This window comes from Cydia fagiglandana, chromosome 14, assembly GCF_963556715.1.
Source record: "Cydia fagiglandana chromosome 14, ilCydFagi1.1, whole genome shotgun sequence".
Taxonomy (NCBI): domain Eukaryota; kingdom Metazoa; phylum Arthropoda; class Insecta; order Lepidoptera; family Tortricidae; genus Cydia; species Cydia fagiglandana.
Window position 1 is genome coordinate 12,298,446 of NC_085945.1, and position 16,456 is coordinate 12,314,901.

The 16,456-nt window shown below is 38.3% G+C and overlaps 3 protein-coding genes across 3 annotated transcripts in view; 1 reads left to right on the top strand and 2 right to left on the bottom strand.

Moving 5' to 3' along the window:
- The window catches only part of LOC134671013 (uncharacterized), a 61,208-nt gene extending 60,396 nt beyond the window's left edge, over nt 1-812 (bottom strand). Inside the window, exon 1 of the mRNA XM_063528833.1 lies at nt 252-812. Coding sequence (XP_063384903.1) covers nt 252-632 — 381 coding nt within the window. The 5' untranslated portion in view covers nt 633-812. The remainder of the gene's footprint in view (nt 1-251) is intronic.
- A 9,148-nt stretch (nt 813-9,960) lies between these two features.
- Nucleotides 9,961-12,564, bottom strand: LOC134671014 (uncharacterized). Its single transcript, XM_063528834.1, has 7 exons — nt 12,489-12,564; nt 12,273-12,411; nt 10,832-10,962; nt 10,675-10,735; nt 10,443-10,551; nt 10,223-10,315; nt 9,961-10,062 (listed from the first exon to the last, which is right to left on the bottom strand). The coding sequence occupies exons 1-7, from the start codon at nt 12,562-12,564 to the stop codon at nt 10,015-10,017; spliced, it is 657 nt and encodes a 218-aa protein (XP_063384904.1). The 3' UTR covers nt 9,961-10,014.
- A 2,218-nt stretch (nt 12,565-14,782) lies between these two features.
- Nucleotides 14,783-16,412, top strand: LOC134670544 (uncharacterized). Its single transcript, XM_063528352.1, has 6 exons — nt 14,783-14,915; nt 15,090-15,220; nt 15,319-15,379; nt 15,510-15,618; nt 15,738-15,830; nt 16,365-16,412. Exons 1-6 carry the CDS (start codon nt 14,833-14,835, stop codon nt 16,410-16,412), a joined length of 525 nt encoding a protein of 174 aa, XP_063384422.1. The 5' UTR covers nt 14,783-14,832.
- The last annotated feature ends 44 nt before the right edge of the window (nt 16,413-16,456 follow it).

A 16,456-nucleotide genomic window follows, 5' to 3' on the forward strand; every position in this document is an offset into this window, starting at 1 on the left:
TAAAATACGACCACTTATGGCGGATTCTTTCGGGTATTAATTATTTACGAGTAGTAAGATACTTTACTTTTGCTAAATTTCATTTTATGGGAAATTTGTCAGTGAATATATTTAGATTGACCTCTGCCGGCACCATTTTCGTCTTAACAAGTAGGTACTTACATATATTATTAAAGCCTAAGCCAATATTTTGCCACCCGAATATGGAAGCACTTAATTTTCTAATTGACTTTAAAGTCACGTTTACTTACATCATGATCTAAAACCAAATCCAAAGAATCACTAAACGATATGTGTTTCTTTCCGTCTCTTCCTTTGAGCTTATTATTAGCAACAGTTCGAAAAACGTCATTTAAAGCGTCTTTATTATCGTTTTGTTCTTTCATATTGTCACTTCTATCACATTTTAAATCATATTGATTGTAAATCTCACACGCACCCGGTAATATTCTATATTTTTGTGTTTCTTTAACCGTAATATAAGGCACATTTTTATTTAAACTGTACGCGTAGGCATCGCCAACTAGATTAGTTTTGTCAACATGATTAGGAGTTTTTGTGAATTTAACTTCATACAAAGGTTTCACAAAATTTGTTGCAATAAACTTTTCTTTAAAGATTGATTTTTTCATGGCGATAGCTCAGCTGTAACCCTAGGTAAGGACTGGAATACCCAAAAGCGGTTCGTTGATGGCGTGTTGGAAACTTAAACTACTTACTTCCATTTCAAAGTTTTGAATAGCGGAAGCGATTTCTCATCAACTATGAAAGTTAAGACACAAATTGAGTGCACTGATAGTTTGTGTTACTTCCGCGATGCCTACTTATTTGCCTAACAATTTTTAGGGAACAAGCAGGATTTCAGTAGACAAGTAAGATTAGTTTACTCAGATCTGTGTGTGTGTGTGTGTGTGTGTGTGTGTCAGATCAGGTCTGTTATGAGTAAAATTTTTATCATGCACCATAAAGTAAAATTAAAACTTTGCAACATTAGGCGATTTTATCGCTATAAATAAAGTGATATCTTTGACCAAACATATTTCTTATATAATAGTTTTGACTATGTACTTAGATACACCTTTATATTGTTAAATTAAGAGAAAACATTCTAAAAATTCTAAAATTCAGATTTCAATAGCTCATCAGAGTCCATGTAAGTATAATCACATATAGTAGTAGCGGTTGACCAAAATCAGCTGCAAATGGTGTTAAAGGTATGCAAATCGGCACGATTAATCTTTAGGCCATTTGAATCAATTTGACCCGTAGCACCAAAAAAAAAACAACAAACGGAAATGAGTTATGACGTCATCTTTTTTTTGTATGGAAAAATAAAAAAAATTGTTCAGAAACCTATCGTGTGTGGTATTAAATGGAAGGGCATTTTGAGCCGGTTCTAAAATTATATCACATTATTATATTTCCGTCACTTGCATTCAATTAAAATAAATATAACTTTCAAAACATACCAAGTTTGGGCTTCTCCAGATACGAAACCGTTGAATTATTTTTTGCAAAATATACCTCAAGTAATACCCAATATCCTCATATCTAACCCCAAGAAATTAATTTCGAAAATATTTAGTTTTAGTATTTTTTTTTTTAATTTTTATTATTACAAATTGTAATCTATCAATCCATTAATGAAACGGCCTCCTAGCCTAGTCGATAGTGACCCTGTCTATGAAGCAAGAGGTCCCAGGTTCGAATCCTGCTAATAAATGCCCATATACAAATATATACAAGCCCTGGTAAGGGCATTTATTTGTGTGATGATGATGATGAACACACAAATAAATGCCCTTACCAGGATTCGGACCTGGGACTGCCTGCTTCATAAGCAGGGTCACTATCGACTAGGCTAGGAGGCCGTTTCATTGATAGATTGATAGATCACAATTTGTAATAATAAAAAAATTTAAAATAATACTTAAACTCAATATTTTCGTAATTAATTTCTTGGGGTTAGATATGAGGATATTGGGTATTACTTGAGGTATATTTTGCAAAAAATAATTCAACGGTTTCGTATCTGGAGGAGCCCAAACTTGGTATGTTTTGAAAGTTATTTTTATTTTAATTGAATGCAAGTGACGGAAATATAATAATGTGATATATTTTTAGAACCGGCTCAAAATGCCCTTTCATTTAATACCACACACGATAGGTTTCTGAATATTTTTTTTTATTTTTCCATACAAAAAAAAGATGACGTCATAACTCCTTTCCGTTTGTTGTTTTTTTTTGGTGCTACGGGTCAAATTGATTCAAATGGCCTAAATATTAATCGTGCCGATTTTCATACCTTTAACACCATTTGCAGCTGATTCCCGAATTTCAGGCTGTACCGCTATTACTAATAGGGCTATTGTTGTCTGACTTACGGATTCGCTGAAGTCATGTGTATCGTAATTAAAATCAGTTTTATATTTGTCTGTGGGGCGAAGTATTAGTAAGATTAGATCAGAGTTTTCGATAATTGCGGATTCACCTGATTGTGTTTTCCTATCTTTGTTTGTTTTTGTTAAGCTGTAGTTATCTAAAATCCTAATCTAACATTAATTCAATATAAATATCGTATAGTGTGGATACATCAACATTACATGACTGCATTTTCTACATGCATCACAACACAAATAATAGTTTATTCTAATTTATTCGTGCATTAAAAAAGTAAGATGAAATTATTCGCAACCACTTTTGTCCTCCTGCTCGCAGGCATCTGGGGTCTGCCCCAGCATGAAGTCGAACTCGGTAAGTTTTTTTACGGCTGTACTTATGTCCCGGACTTGTCAAAAATCACTTTGAGGCCGCGAGCGCGTCCACTGCTGGCAGTGCCGGCAGCGCGTACGGAGTCGCGTAGGAATTCGCCGCTCTATCGTGCGCTGACGCTGCTCAATGTGCTCCTGACATCGGCACCCTGAATATGACCTGTGTGCTTGGAGATGGGCGACTGTGTGCCGTGAATGTCTTAAGTTCTGCGAGTTGATGGATGGCAGGCTGTTCAGCATTTATGTAAAATTTCTCGTTGTATTGATGGCTTGTCTGTATGCCGTGTATATATTTTTAATAAATAATAAGTGCTAAATATCTCCTATAATGTATCGGGATTTCATAAAGATGGAAGGTATCACGTGCATTATGTGCCGACAGATGGAGGTCAGGTGTTCCTCACCGTCACGAACAAGATCCAGGCAGCCGTCGACGAGATGAATCAACGCATCGTGGATGCCGGGTTAGACCCGGTTAACATCGACCACAGCTCCACCGGCATAGAAACACCCTTTGGATGGTGAGAAATACGCGACATCAATTATTTATTGACTCCAAAGCAAAATAACGAGAGTCTGTCTGAAAAATGTACTTTGTGATGTTTCTGACAGTCGGAGACTATAGTGTACCGTAGGCTTGGATGATGTTAATTACTTAATATTGGATCCACAGGGCCTACGCGCACGTAGACGGCCTAGAGTGCACGGGACTCTCCCAAAACCGGTTCGAACAGCTCAGCTTCGGCACGATCACCATGCGGCTTAACTTCGACTTAGTGTGGCCAAGGATAGCCTGTTCTGTCCGTAAGTATTTGGTTCTACTATTAAGCAGGATATCTAGCTAGGTAAACTATGCACCTCTTGGATGACAGTGTGGTTGTGTTTTAATTTGTTGTATTTTTTTAGGATCACAGGGAGCTAAAGCAGCCGTACTTGGGCGCGAATTTGAAGCTTCGAATTCTGGAATGTAAGTTAATTAGACTCAAGACGGCTACTAACAGCTGAATGGCTGGCTGATGGTAATGACAGTAATAACATTAAACCCCACACATATCATGTCGCAGTAAATGATATCGTGCTTCTGTTTTTCTTATAGACTGCAGTTAACTAACACCCGCCTGGAGGGCAGCGTGCGCGTCCGCGTGTTACCCATTAGTGGCGTCAGCATAATCGACTGCTCATTAATCTTGAGCACAAACATGGAGGTACGCATGATGGCACTAGCCCGCTACTAATAACACACACACACACACACACCATAATATGCGAGTTTGAAGTCTTTAAACACTGAACATTGAATAATTTTACGGTTTAGACTCACTTGTTTTTAAACACATTCTTTGTTTCAGTCCGACCTGAAAGTGGAGTGGCTTGGACGCGACATCTCCAACAGCGTCAACGGGGTGGTGGAAGCCATGAACAAGCAATTCGAGAACACGAAGGTACATAAAAATAAATAAAATCTGTTGGGTATAGCATCTTGTCGTATGTAGGAACTTTCTACGTTATATAATTTTGTTTTAGTCTAATCACAGTTCGTAGAACAATTGACCCTCATTATAATTGTTATTAACGTACATTATTTTTTGTTATAGGAGGCGTTTGGGGTCCAGTTGTGCAGGCTGTTGGAGCAGGCAATGTGAACATGACACACCAGGGACTACCTCGAAAATTGTATCTCCATGATAATAATCCCGCGACTTTTATGCTGTCTACTTTTATATTATATTATACTAATAAATAAATAATCACGGGAGCAATTAATTAATTTTATTTTGAACTAAGTCTTCCCCTGTAGTTAACCTGTTCACCCAGCTCAGATCACCCGGGTCGATTAATATAATTAGATATCGTAATAGGTACCCGTTTATTCTTAATAATTTTTAACAACCAGAAACGTCTGCGAACATTGTTATTAAGCTTAGAATAAATTTAAAAGTGGAAAAATTAATGTCTTGGGTTAGACATGAACTCACGGCCTCTGGATCGATACTCCAGCGCTCGGCCATCTGACCCACCAAGACCTCATCCATAGTCAGCAAATCTTTCCACCTTTTTCACCTTAATAGGTCTAGTAGTTTTGGACCAAACAAGCTATGACAGGCGGACAGACGGACGGACAGACATACGCACGAGTCGTCCTATAAGGGTTTTTTTTCCTTTTGTGTTACGAAACCCTAAAAGTAGTGGAACATAATCAAAATTATGTACCTACCTATTTGCAAAGCGAAAAAAAGTAAAAATTAAATTTAACAGGCACTGACTGACCTACGCTTCTAGGGTTGGGTCAGTAGCGTGTCTGCACGCGTTGCCTCCCCTCTCGCTAGGTACACTTTTAGATAACGACTCTTTGAAAATTGCGGTTGCCTTGTGTTTGGTCTACGTGAGGTTTCCGAAGCACATGTATTTATGGGGTCATGGTACTTAAAGGACGATGGGCACCATGGCCTTAGTTGCATGAAGTGCGCGGGGTGTTATTTCGCATCATGCCATCAAGGATGTCATCCGCTAGGGTCTCCCGTTGGCAACGTTCCTCACGTTTTGTAGCCTCCAGGGTTGTGTTTTGTGCCGCACAGATAGTAAGAGGCCTGATGGTTTGACATTGCCTTGCCTCTTCTACATGTATATTATTGCATTTGCATTTGCGCCATCCCAATTGGGTGTCTCTGTCACGTCTGCTGTGTCAGCTGCGGAGTATGCGGCTAAAGTGAAACATGCCAAGTACTTCTGCCCTGGAACCAATGTAAGACTTTGTATCAGTTGCAGTCGAGACTGCGGGATCTTGGGCTTTAGAGGCCAAGAAATTCATGAGAGATTAGGGTCAGCGGCTGAGAGACTGGGGGTGCGAGCCTGAGGGGCCTAGCCCAAAAGTCATTGGCTATTTAGTACGGTAAAGCTGCTAGTGTGATGGGGACATTTGAACTGGGTATGATTCGTGTTATTTTATTTGTATCACACTTGCTCGAGGAAGATCTAGTACATATATGGTAAGAATATTGCTCGAGTCTGTAATACTTCAAGTCGCGGTCAACCAACGAATAGTCGGATCGAAAAGCAGTAAACTGGCGGCCCTACCACTTAAAGGTCGATGAGAAAACCAGGACCCCTATTCGACAAGCGACGTTTGACGTATCGTGTTGATCTCCCGTTTATGTGGGAAAAATCATAAGTTCTCGAATACGTACAATGTCAAAATTTGACATTAACAATCCACAGTTAGGGTGACAAGCAAACCAAACCGAACCACCCTTAGTTTAGAGTTGAGTTTTGGTTGTACCAAATGATATTATCCACCGTTGATGGAATCAACACTCAGTATGCAATAAAATCAACTGTTGATTTGACGTGGATGCGAAATCTGACAGTTGTACATGTCGAATTTGGCCCCAGTAAACTGTCGGCCGTCAGTGGCTAATAAGGTGTTGTCGTATTTAGAGATGAAATTGAACGCATTTTAGTATTGTTACGCTCTTCTAGTGCCCAAAATTAGGTAGGGAATTAGACAAGGATAACATATCGTAATAAGAAACACAAAAACACTTGGTATAAAATTTGTTGGTTAGGACCATTCATTCGGGAGCGACAGCCTAGTCCGAGTTCAGTCTTGATTTTTAGGAGGTTGTTTTGTAAAATAAATTCCATGTTAGATCCCTTTTGATGATTTACCTCATCTTAAAAACAGGAAGAAGGGATAGAGTGAAATTACAAGAAATTAAAATGAAAACAAAATTTAAAAATGCACACACGGTCTACAGACAGCTTAAATGGCGTTGGACGGCGCATATGTTAAGAGAAATTAAAGAGAAATGGACTAAGTTAGTAACAGAATGGTATCCAAGAGACAGCAAAAGAAATAGAGGCAGACAAACCAAAAGATGGGAAGAAGACTTTAAGAAAATCGCTGGTCCGATATGGACCCGTTTAGCAAGAGACAGGAATACATGGAAATCTTTAGAGGAGGCCTTTGTCGACAGACAAGCTGTTCTACACAAACATCCAGTTGCCGATCAGTGACATAAGTTAGGATTAAATTAATTTAGTTAGTTTTATTAGTAAGTAGGCATATACTAATTGTAAGGAAAGAAACAGCAATAAAGGCTATTTTATTTAAATTTATTTTATTTATTTAAAAACAGGAGGGAATGCTGCCAGCATCTTTTGGCACAATGTTGTGGGGGCCTTTTTTAAATTTATTTTAATTTAGATAAGTTTAGTTTTTAATTTTAATTTATTCAGAGACCAAGTAGGATGATTATCTATCTATCTTCTATCTATCTATCTATACATATAATAAAGCTGAAGACGGTCGAAAGTCTGTACATGGAAGATATTTAAAAAAAAGTTGGCTGGGGATACTTAGAATCGATAACAGAACACGTTCCAACAGTTTTTAGAATTTTTGTCTGTTTATCTGTTTGTCTGTTTATTTGAACGCGCATCACGTGAAAACGGCTGAACGGATTTTGATGAAAACTTTACTAATCTGTCGAGAAAATTCCCGGCCAGGTTATAGGCTATAAAAATTCAACCCCTAAAAGGGGGGGTAGCCACAACACTCGATTGACTTAAGTTTGCCCCTGAATCTTGTGGCGCTACTTAGGAAAGAGGGGCAAACTCTTTTCAACTATTGCTCAATAGTTGTGCTACACCTATTGAGTATCCTGGTAAACTAACAGATGGCGCTGAATTTAATACGTTGTGACATGAATAAGCCACCGAGGAAAGATTTTGCCAAATTAACTCTAAGTTTAGAAAGGGGGTACGGATATATCAACAAAAATAATTGAATAATTATGTTGATTTAATAAATTAATAATACAATAAAATTAAACGACAGTAAATTAATTGCCCCTCATTGCACAGTGCCATCTTTTGGGGAACTGAGTAAACATTAAGTAATCAAGAAAACTAAAAATGAGTTTAAATAGTTACGTAGAGGTAAAATAAACACACATATAAACACGCGTATAATTGCATAGTTATTTAAAATTATTAATTTTCTCCATCATGAATTATACCTAATCGTAATTATATCGCACCCATATCAAATCTATGTTCATACGTATCGCCTACTTTAAGCACTTAATAATAATGACCACGAAGGTGGGTACTTTGAAAAAAAAAAACATTGACCTCTGTCATTTGCAGTGCCGGATTAACCCTTTTAAGCAAAATAAGCACTTGCTTTGGACACCAAAACCGTAGGCAAAAAAAGCGCAGGCTGCATCAGCACTGCAGTCGTCGTGGAGTAGGTACCTGCATAAAACTTTTATACGTGTACATACAAGTACCCATCTAAACGAAGGGCCGTAGGGATCAAGTAAGAGAGTGAGGGTACGTAAGAACATCTCCAACGTAGGCTTTCGATTTGACCTTACGCGGAGGCCCTTAAAGTCATGGAAAAAAATCTTGCTTTCGGGCTTGCGGCCACCCGATTTTTTCGACATAGGTTACCGATTTTATAGCGAATTTTGCTCTCTTGCACGCCAGATTTGTCGGCCAAGCCGAGTTGCTTCTTAGCCGCGATCCTGAGACCTAACAACTGTCAAAGTGTTATAAGGGGCCCCGTGAAAGCCGAAAACTAAAAGCATCCTATGAAGTAGCGCTTTCGAGTGAAGCCAAAGAGCGAGCAGTAGAAGAGTCGTGATTACATGCATAGATTCGGTTTCAAGACACTCTTTTGCAGTTCGGCGTAAGGTCTTACGCGAGGTCTTCTGCCTTATGGCAAAGTTGGTCTTTTGCCTTAATTACACTTGGGCGTGGATCCAAATCCAAGCTTTCCTCTTTCCTCTTTCGCAGCTGGGCCTTCTGCCTTGCTCACACTTCGCCAATTCAATTCACTTGGTCAATTCCAAGCTCTGCTTTCTTGCATCTTTTCTGTATGAAAACAACCTCGCTGAGACCCTTAAATGTCGAGCCCTATGCGAAGCTAGGCTGATAGAAAACTGTCCCGTCCCTTCTCTGCATGAAATCCCCTGGATTCGTGCCTGGTTGGGACTAAAAGTAAAAAAGAATGTACAACTGTCTATCAAATTGCGTTTTTTATATCGATAAATTTTCGCGCTCGCTTCGCTTGCGTTTACAATAACATTACAAGATATGATAAAACTGACATTCAGGTGGCGACTGCAGCAGCATTACTCTGTTAAACGGTACTGCTGTAGTACTGTTGATTTTCGTGATGAAATGATGTCACTGATTTCCATACTAAAAGTAAAAATGTACAAATGTCTATCAAATTGCGTTTTTATATCGAAAAATGTTTTATATCGATTTTGGATTGTAGTTTTATTTAGTGGTACCTAATTGTAAAATATTGTATCTCTAGCATATCCATCTGTCAACTTTACTTGAAGTTCCGCCTCCAGGGGAGAGGGAGAGAAATTAGGATTAGAAATTAGCCGCTTACTGACACAGATCGAATTCCACGCGGGCGGAGCCGCGGGCACAGTTAGTTATTAATATAAAGTATTACACCCTACTAAAATTATTATTAAATTAAAATGCATTAAAATACCTATAGGTACATTTATTTATACAAAAGCTTAAAGGTTATAAAAAATCATACAGAAATGACTTAAATAATTATATGTAAATATTAAAATATTTTAATCTAAAAGACCTCCGCTGGTTGTACCGGATGCAAAGGTTTTAATTAAATAGTATATAGTTTAATTGCACTTTGTTATTGACATACAAATAAATAAATATAATAGACGATATATTTACGTAAAAAAAATCTTAAAAATAACAGCCTTACTTAGCGCCACTTGCACGATCCCATTAACTCGTGGTTAACCCGTTAAACCGTTAACCTAGTGTCATATTGTACTGGTAACCATGGTAACTCCAGGTTTAACCGGTTAATCCCGGGTTGGTGAGATGGTGCAAGTGGCCCTTAGATAATTACGAGTAAATAGCAATTACCTCAAATCGTCAATTTGTTTTATGGTGGTAGTCATTTTTAATCGCTATATTCAAATAGCCTATTTAACGCTGATTCTCTCAATATGTGCATTAATAAATAACTATTTAACATTTTTCAAATTTGAGCATAAACGGGTGATCTGAGCTGGGTGAACAGAGTTAACTACAGGGGAAAATTTAGCTGATTAAAATTCAGTAATTGATTCCGATAATATTTATTTATTAGTATAATATAATATGAAGGTAGACTACATGAAACTCGCGGGATGATTAACATGGAGATACAATTTTCGAGGTAGTCCCTGGTGTGTCATGTTCACGTTGCCTGCTCCAACAGCCTGCACAACTGGATCCCAAATGCCTCCTATAACAAAAGGTGAGTAATGTACGTTAATACTAATTCTAATGAAGGTCAATTGTCCTACGAACTGTGATTAGTTTAAAATAAAAAATATTTTACATGGAAAGTTCCTACATACGACAAGATGCTATACCAAAGAGATTTTATTTATTTGTATATATACCTTATTTTCCTGGATTTGCTGGTTTATGGCTTCCACCACCCCGTTCGCCTTTTGGGAGATGTCGCGTCCAAGCCACTCCACTTTCAGGTCGGACTGAAACAAAGAATGTGTTTAAAGACAAGTGAGTCTAAACCGTAAAATTATTCAATGTTCAGTGTTTAAAGACTTCAAACTCGCATATTATGGTAGCGGGCTAGTGCAGTACAGTCATCATGCGTACCTCAATGTTTATGCTCAAGAGTAATGAGCAGTCGATTATGCTGACGCCACTGATGGGTCTCGCGCGGACGCGAACGCTGCCCTCCACGCGGGTATTAGTTAACTGAATGCTGTAAGTAAAACAGAAGCAGGATGTCATTTACTGCGACATGATATGTTCAGGAGTTTAATGTTATTACTGTCATTACCATTAGCCAGTCATTCAGCTGTTGGTAGCAATCTAATTAACTTACATTCCAGAATTTGAAGCTTCAAATTCACGCCCGAGTACGGCTGCTTTAGCTCCCTGTAATTCTGAAAAGATACAACAAATTAAAACACAACCATTGTCATCCAAGACGCATTGTTTACCTTTAGGTATCCTGCTTAATAGTAGAACAAAATGCTTACGGACAGAGCAGGCTATCCTTGGCCACACTAGGTCGAAGTTAAGCCGCATGGTGAGCGAGTTGAAGCTGAGCCGGTCGAACTTGTTTTGGGAGGTTCCCGTGCACTCCAGGCCCTCCACGTGCGCGTAGGCCCTGCGGCAGATCGAATACTCATTAGCATTTTTATCAACTACGTATAATCGTTTCTGACTTAAAATAGGTACCTATTTTATTGAGGAAGGCCACAATAGTTATTTAACCGCTCGTGCTAATATTCGTTCGAAAAATGGAATCTTGAGCGATGCGAGGGTTTCAAAGCACGAGGGTTAAACAAAATTTGTGTGAAACCCGAGTGATACCTACTCAAAATTTTTCACCACACCATCCCGAAGCAAATGTACTTAAAATATCAAACAAAATCAAATCCAAATGAATGTTTATAAATATTTATCATCCAAAATCATCACTTAAAAGTCAATTCTACCAGCAAACATAAGAAAACTACTCAAAATTTGCATTTGATTACTTTGCCTCACATGTGAATTAAATGCAACTTTGCTAACAGTTTTTGAAGTGCAAAGTAAGCCTTTCCGAGGTGGTGTAGTAAAATAGTAGATTGTTAACCAAGGGTTGAGAGGCACCCATTTCTGTCGAGGTAGTTTGGCGCTCGTTACGTAAACATACATTTTTTAACAAACTGCAGTAATTTTAAAATTATTTGTTCATTCTATTATGAAAATCAGCGGGCTTGCCCCTTACTTTTTAAATTTATACGTTTTCGTTCTAAAAGCCGCAACAGACTACCGGACCGCACCGCGACCTTGGTGCGCCACACCACGTAATAACATAATAAAAGTATTTTAAATATTAAATAAAAAATTAATTAATAATATAAGTAATTTTTATCTTGTATCTTATTTTATTTTCATGAATAAAATAACTTTAAAAATAATTTTAATATCGTACTAATGTTTAACTGTGGCTGTATAGGATTCTGCCTTTGCTCATTTACGCAAGTGTAAGGTTTAAAAAAATATTTTTGGTGTATTCCTTTTGGTTCCCGCCTTATGAAATCGAGTAAATAGAATTCAACGAATTAAAGAAATCAATACTAATTTGTTTTTAACAAATCACTGACATCATATTTATAAAAAAAAGGATCAACGTGGGATTAGTAACATTAAACAATTACCAATTGTTCCAGGCGAGGAAATAAAGACACTATTTTTCCATTTCGTTTCCACCCAGTTGTTCGTGGGACGGGGGCGCAGAGGAGTACACCACTTTTCTGCACTAGAGCATAAACGTATCACTTTCTGCGCACCTTTTAGAACAACAACGACCCACTTTCAGAGCATGAGATATGAAAAAAATATTCACCCAGACAAACACTCGTGTCGAAGAAAATTTGTATTACTGTTTTTTGTTTTCGCGTCTATAACTGAGATATTGTCATTTATTACCATCCTAAGGGCGTATCTATGCCGGTGGAGCTGTATGGGATGACCAGCGGGTCTAACCCGGCGTCCACGATGCGTCGGTTCATCTCGTTGACGGCTGCCTGGATCCTGTTCGTGACGGTGATGAACGCCTGGCCTCCATCTGTTGGCACATAATACACATGATACCTTCCATCTTTATGTAGTCCCAATACATTATAGGAGATATTTCGTACTTACCGAGTTCAACTTCATTCTGGGGCAGAGCCCAGATGCCTGCGATCAAGAGGACGAATGTTGTTGTGATGAATTTCATCATACTTTTATTAATGCACGAATATAGTAGTTAGCTACAAAGGTAATAGGTATATCGTACTATGATGCACGTAGGAAATGCAGTCATATAATGATGATGTCTCTACCACAGTATCCATTATTTATACTCGAGTAACCTGAGATTAAAATTTAAGATAGTTGCAGGTTTACAAAAGAAACGAAGATAGTAACAGACAGTCCTTTACTAATTGTCGAAAAATAAGATCTAACCTTATATCTACCTGTATGTCGTTAGCCTGTGTGTCGCCGGGCAGATGAAGATAAAATAATTCAAATTTATCTGATAGTCAGATAAAAATGGCCTTATTTGTTGTGTATACGCAAATAGATGCCGAATATCTATGACTCTAGAATACTAGTAGGTATCCTATGCGTCTCAGGTGATTCTTTCCTATTACAGAGAACCACCTATCTCAGCAGCTCTTGATAATTTCCCAGGAAGAATGATTAGAGTCAAATATGGCCAATATACTAAGGTAGGTCGCTGTTGCACATTAATGTTAGGTAGGTAGCCGTTGGAAGAAGTTTTATTCCATAAGATTTAACGTAGAATCCACAAAATGAGGGGCTGGGGGCACCGCCAGTCGTGCACCTACCGATGAACATACATACTTCATAATACATTTATGTTTAAGGTTATCTGGTACGTCTTCGTTGTTGGTTTTATGCCAGGTATCTGTTTTTCCGTAAGATGTACTTGATATCACAGGTCAAGATCCGATTTCCGTAAGATAACAATCAGAAATGCATTATAATCACACATTAATTGTGTATAAATATCGCTTATTTTAGTGACGTTGTCATATCACAACGTTGTCTCTTCTGAAGTACAGCAAAGAAGATTTAAAAAAAAACTAACTCCTCATTTCTTTGAGATACCAAAATGAAGTTCACCGCATTCACAATTGTCCTCTTGATCGCAGGCATATGCGCTCTGCCCCAGGATGAAATAGAACTCAGTAAGTGGTAAATGTCCCCTATAATGTATCGGGCATAATGGGGCCTATGTCCAGCAGTGGCCGTCCTCTGGCTGATATGATGATGATGATGAATGTACCGGGACTACATAAAGATGGAAACGGAGGGTATTATGTGCATTATGTGCCGACAGGTGGAGGCCAGGGCCCAGTTTTATAAAGTTACAAGTTACAGGTTACAAGAGTACAGGCTACAGGCACCTGTAATGCACTGTGTACGGCTACAGGTGTTTTATAAATACACATAGATAATTACAGTTGTAAAGCACCACGGTCAATCTCGATTACATGTGAAATTTACAGGTGCGAAGGACATCACTATTTAAAAAAAATGTCTGTCATAGAATTCATAGATACTCTGTGCTCTACTAAATGCTGTGTTATTGTTTGCTGTTAAGTATTGGAAAAATGGCCAGAAATGAACGAGAAATCGAGTGGTTGAGAGCGGTGTTTGATGCCAAGGATATACTTTTCGGGCCGTTTTCAGATTCAGATTAAGTTAGATTTCATGAAATATTTACCTAATAAGAAAATAACATGTAAATAAGTACTCTTTCACATTTTTACATGTATCGTTTCGGTAGCGGCTCAAAGATAAATACGCTGTGTATCGAAAATTATGAATAGTACACTTTACCATAATGTGAATGCACTATAATACTTAAATAAAGAGACGAATGCTAATAAATCAACGACAAATATCGGGAATAATCCCTTTCCATTTCCAAGTAGATAAAATAAAACGAATCGTCAATAAAATCAGTATCAAACATATTGTCACTTTATTTCCTATTTACTATATATTACAGATACATTAACAAAAACTAATAAGGTCAGTGCATGGAAAAGTATGCGTGCCCTGGCACAATCGTTGGCGTTGGTGCTTAACAATAAAGAGTAAAGTTTAAAATCTCTCAGAAAACGAGTCTACAAGTAACTGCTGTTGTGCTGTTACAGGACTCAAGACGTATGTAAGTTTTTGTTACAAGTGTACCAATCTACACTTGTAATTTACAATATTTTTATAAAACGCTTGTTCGATTATGAGTTTAAAACTATAAAACTCCCGTATTTTCATCTATGGTTGAGCTACAGGCACTTGTACCTGTAACTTGTAAAATTGTAACACAGTACTTTTATAAAACGCAAATTGTAAAAAACGGAGCAAGTGTTGCCAGTAAACGCCTGTAAACTTGTAACTTGTAACTTTATAAAACTGGGCCCAGGCGTTCATCACCGTCACGAACAGGATCCAGGCAGCCGTCAACGAGATGAACCGACGCATCGTGGACGCCGGGTTAGACCCGCTGGTCATCCCCTACAGCTCCACCGGGATAGACACGCCTTTAGGATGGTGAGAAATACGGGACATCAATCATTTAATTGACTCTGTAACAAAAGAACGAGAGTCTGTCCGAATAATGTTCTTTGTGATGTTACTAAATAAAGCTGGTATTAAATTTAGAGTCTGAGACAATAGTGTACCATAGGCTTGGAAGATACTAATTACTTAATATTGGATCCGCAGGGCCTACGCGCACGTGGAGGGCCTGGAGTGCACGGGAACCTCCCAAAACCATTTCGACCGGCTCAGCTTCAACTCACTCACCATGCGGCTTAACTTCGACCTAGTGTGGCCAAGGATAGCCTGCTCTGTCCGTAAGTATTTGGTTCTACTATTAAGCAGGATATCTAACTAGGTAAACAATGCGTCTTGGATGACAGTGGCTGTGTTTTAATTTGTTGTATTTTTTCAGAATCACAGGGAGCTAAAGCAGTCGTACTCGGGCGCGAAATTGAAGCTTCGAATTCTGGAATGTAAGTTAATTAGACTCAAGACGGCTACCAACAGCTGAATGGCTGGCTAATAGTAATGACAATAATAACATTAAACTCCTGAACATATCATGTCGCAGTAAATGATATCGTGTTTCTGTTTTACTTATAGCCTGCAGTTAACTAACACCCGCGTGGAGGGCAGCGTTCGCGTCCGCGCGAGACCCATCAGTGGCGTCAGCATAATCGACTGCTCATTACTCTTGAGCACAAACATGGAGGTACGCATGATGGGACTAGCCCGCTACTATAATATGCGCGTTTGAAGTCTTTAAACACTGAACATTGAATAATTTTACGGTTTAGACTCACTTGTCTTTAAACCCATTCTTTGTTTCAGTCCGACCTGAAAGTGGAGTGGCTTGGACGCGACATCTCCCACACCGTCAACGGGTTGGTGGAAGCCTTGAACAAGCAAATCCAGGACAAGAAGGTATACCTATATAAAAATAAATAAAATCTGTTGGGTATAGCATCTTGTTGTATGTAAGAACTTTCTATGTAATATAATATTTGGTTTTAGACTAATCACAGTTGGTAGGACCATTGACCCTCATTAGAATTGTTATCAACGTACATTACTCACCCTTGAAGCCTTGAACAAGCAAATCCAGGACAAAAAGGTACATTAAAATTTACAGAAGCTGTTGGGAATTAAAGCCTTTAGTTGTACCTATGTGCTTTCCACATAATGGTCGGCTTCAGAATGCTTGGATATCGCAGTTGCTACGTAGGAAAATTAATCCCCATAAAATTAGTATTCATGTAAATTACTTTACCGAACATAATTATTAATTATGGTCCTATTTTTCCGCACTTGTGCGAGAAATAGCACTTTTCGTGCTATGTCAAAAGTTTAAAGGGCCATATGTACTGTAAAACGTTGTACGATACACGTGCGAATAGGTAATTCGGTGATTTCCTCTTTTCCGCACTTGCACTAGCGTAAATGACTGTTTTGTCACAGGAGGAGTTTGGCGTCAAGTTTTGTGAGCTGCTGGAGAAGGCAACGTAAATCTACTACAGGGGGCTTCCTCAGTTTGTGTATCAATGTCCAAT

What these genes read in the sequence shown, in the direction of transcription:
- LOC134671014 (XM_063528834.1), bottom strand. Translation starts at nt 12,564, where the DNA reads ATGAAATTCATCACAACAACATTCGTCCTCTTGATCGCAGGCATCTGG. An exon ending in AAGGATAGCCTGCTCTGTCC is followed by an intron (nt 10,736 to 10,831) that starts GTAAGCATTTTG and finishes GTATCTTTTCAG; the next exon opens with AATTACAGGGAGCTAAAGCA. An exon ending in GAAGCTTCAAATTCTGGAAT is followed by an intron (nt 10,552 to 10,674) that starts GTAAGTTAATTA and finishes TTTTACTTACAG; the next exon opens with CATTCAGTTAACTAATACCC.
- LOC134670544 (XM_063528352.1), top strand. Translation starts at nt 14,833, where the DNA reads ATGAACCGACGCATCGTGGACGCCGGGTTAGACCCGCTGGTCATCCCC. An exon ending in GAAGCTTCGAATTCTGGAAT is followed by an intron (nt 15,380 to 15,509) that starts GTAAGTTAATTA and finishes TTTTACTTATAG; the next exon opens with CCTGCAGTTAACTAACACCC. An exon ending in AGCAAATCCAGGACAAGAAG is followed by an intron (nt 15,831 to 16,364) that starts GTATACCTATAT and finishes GTTTTGTCACAG; the next exon opens with GAGGAGTTTGGCGTCAAGTT.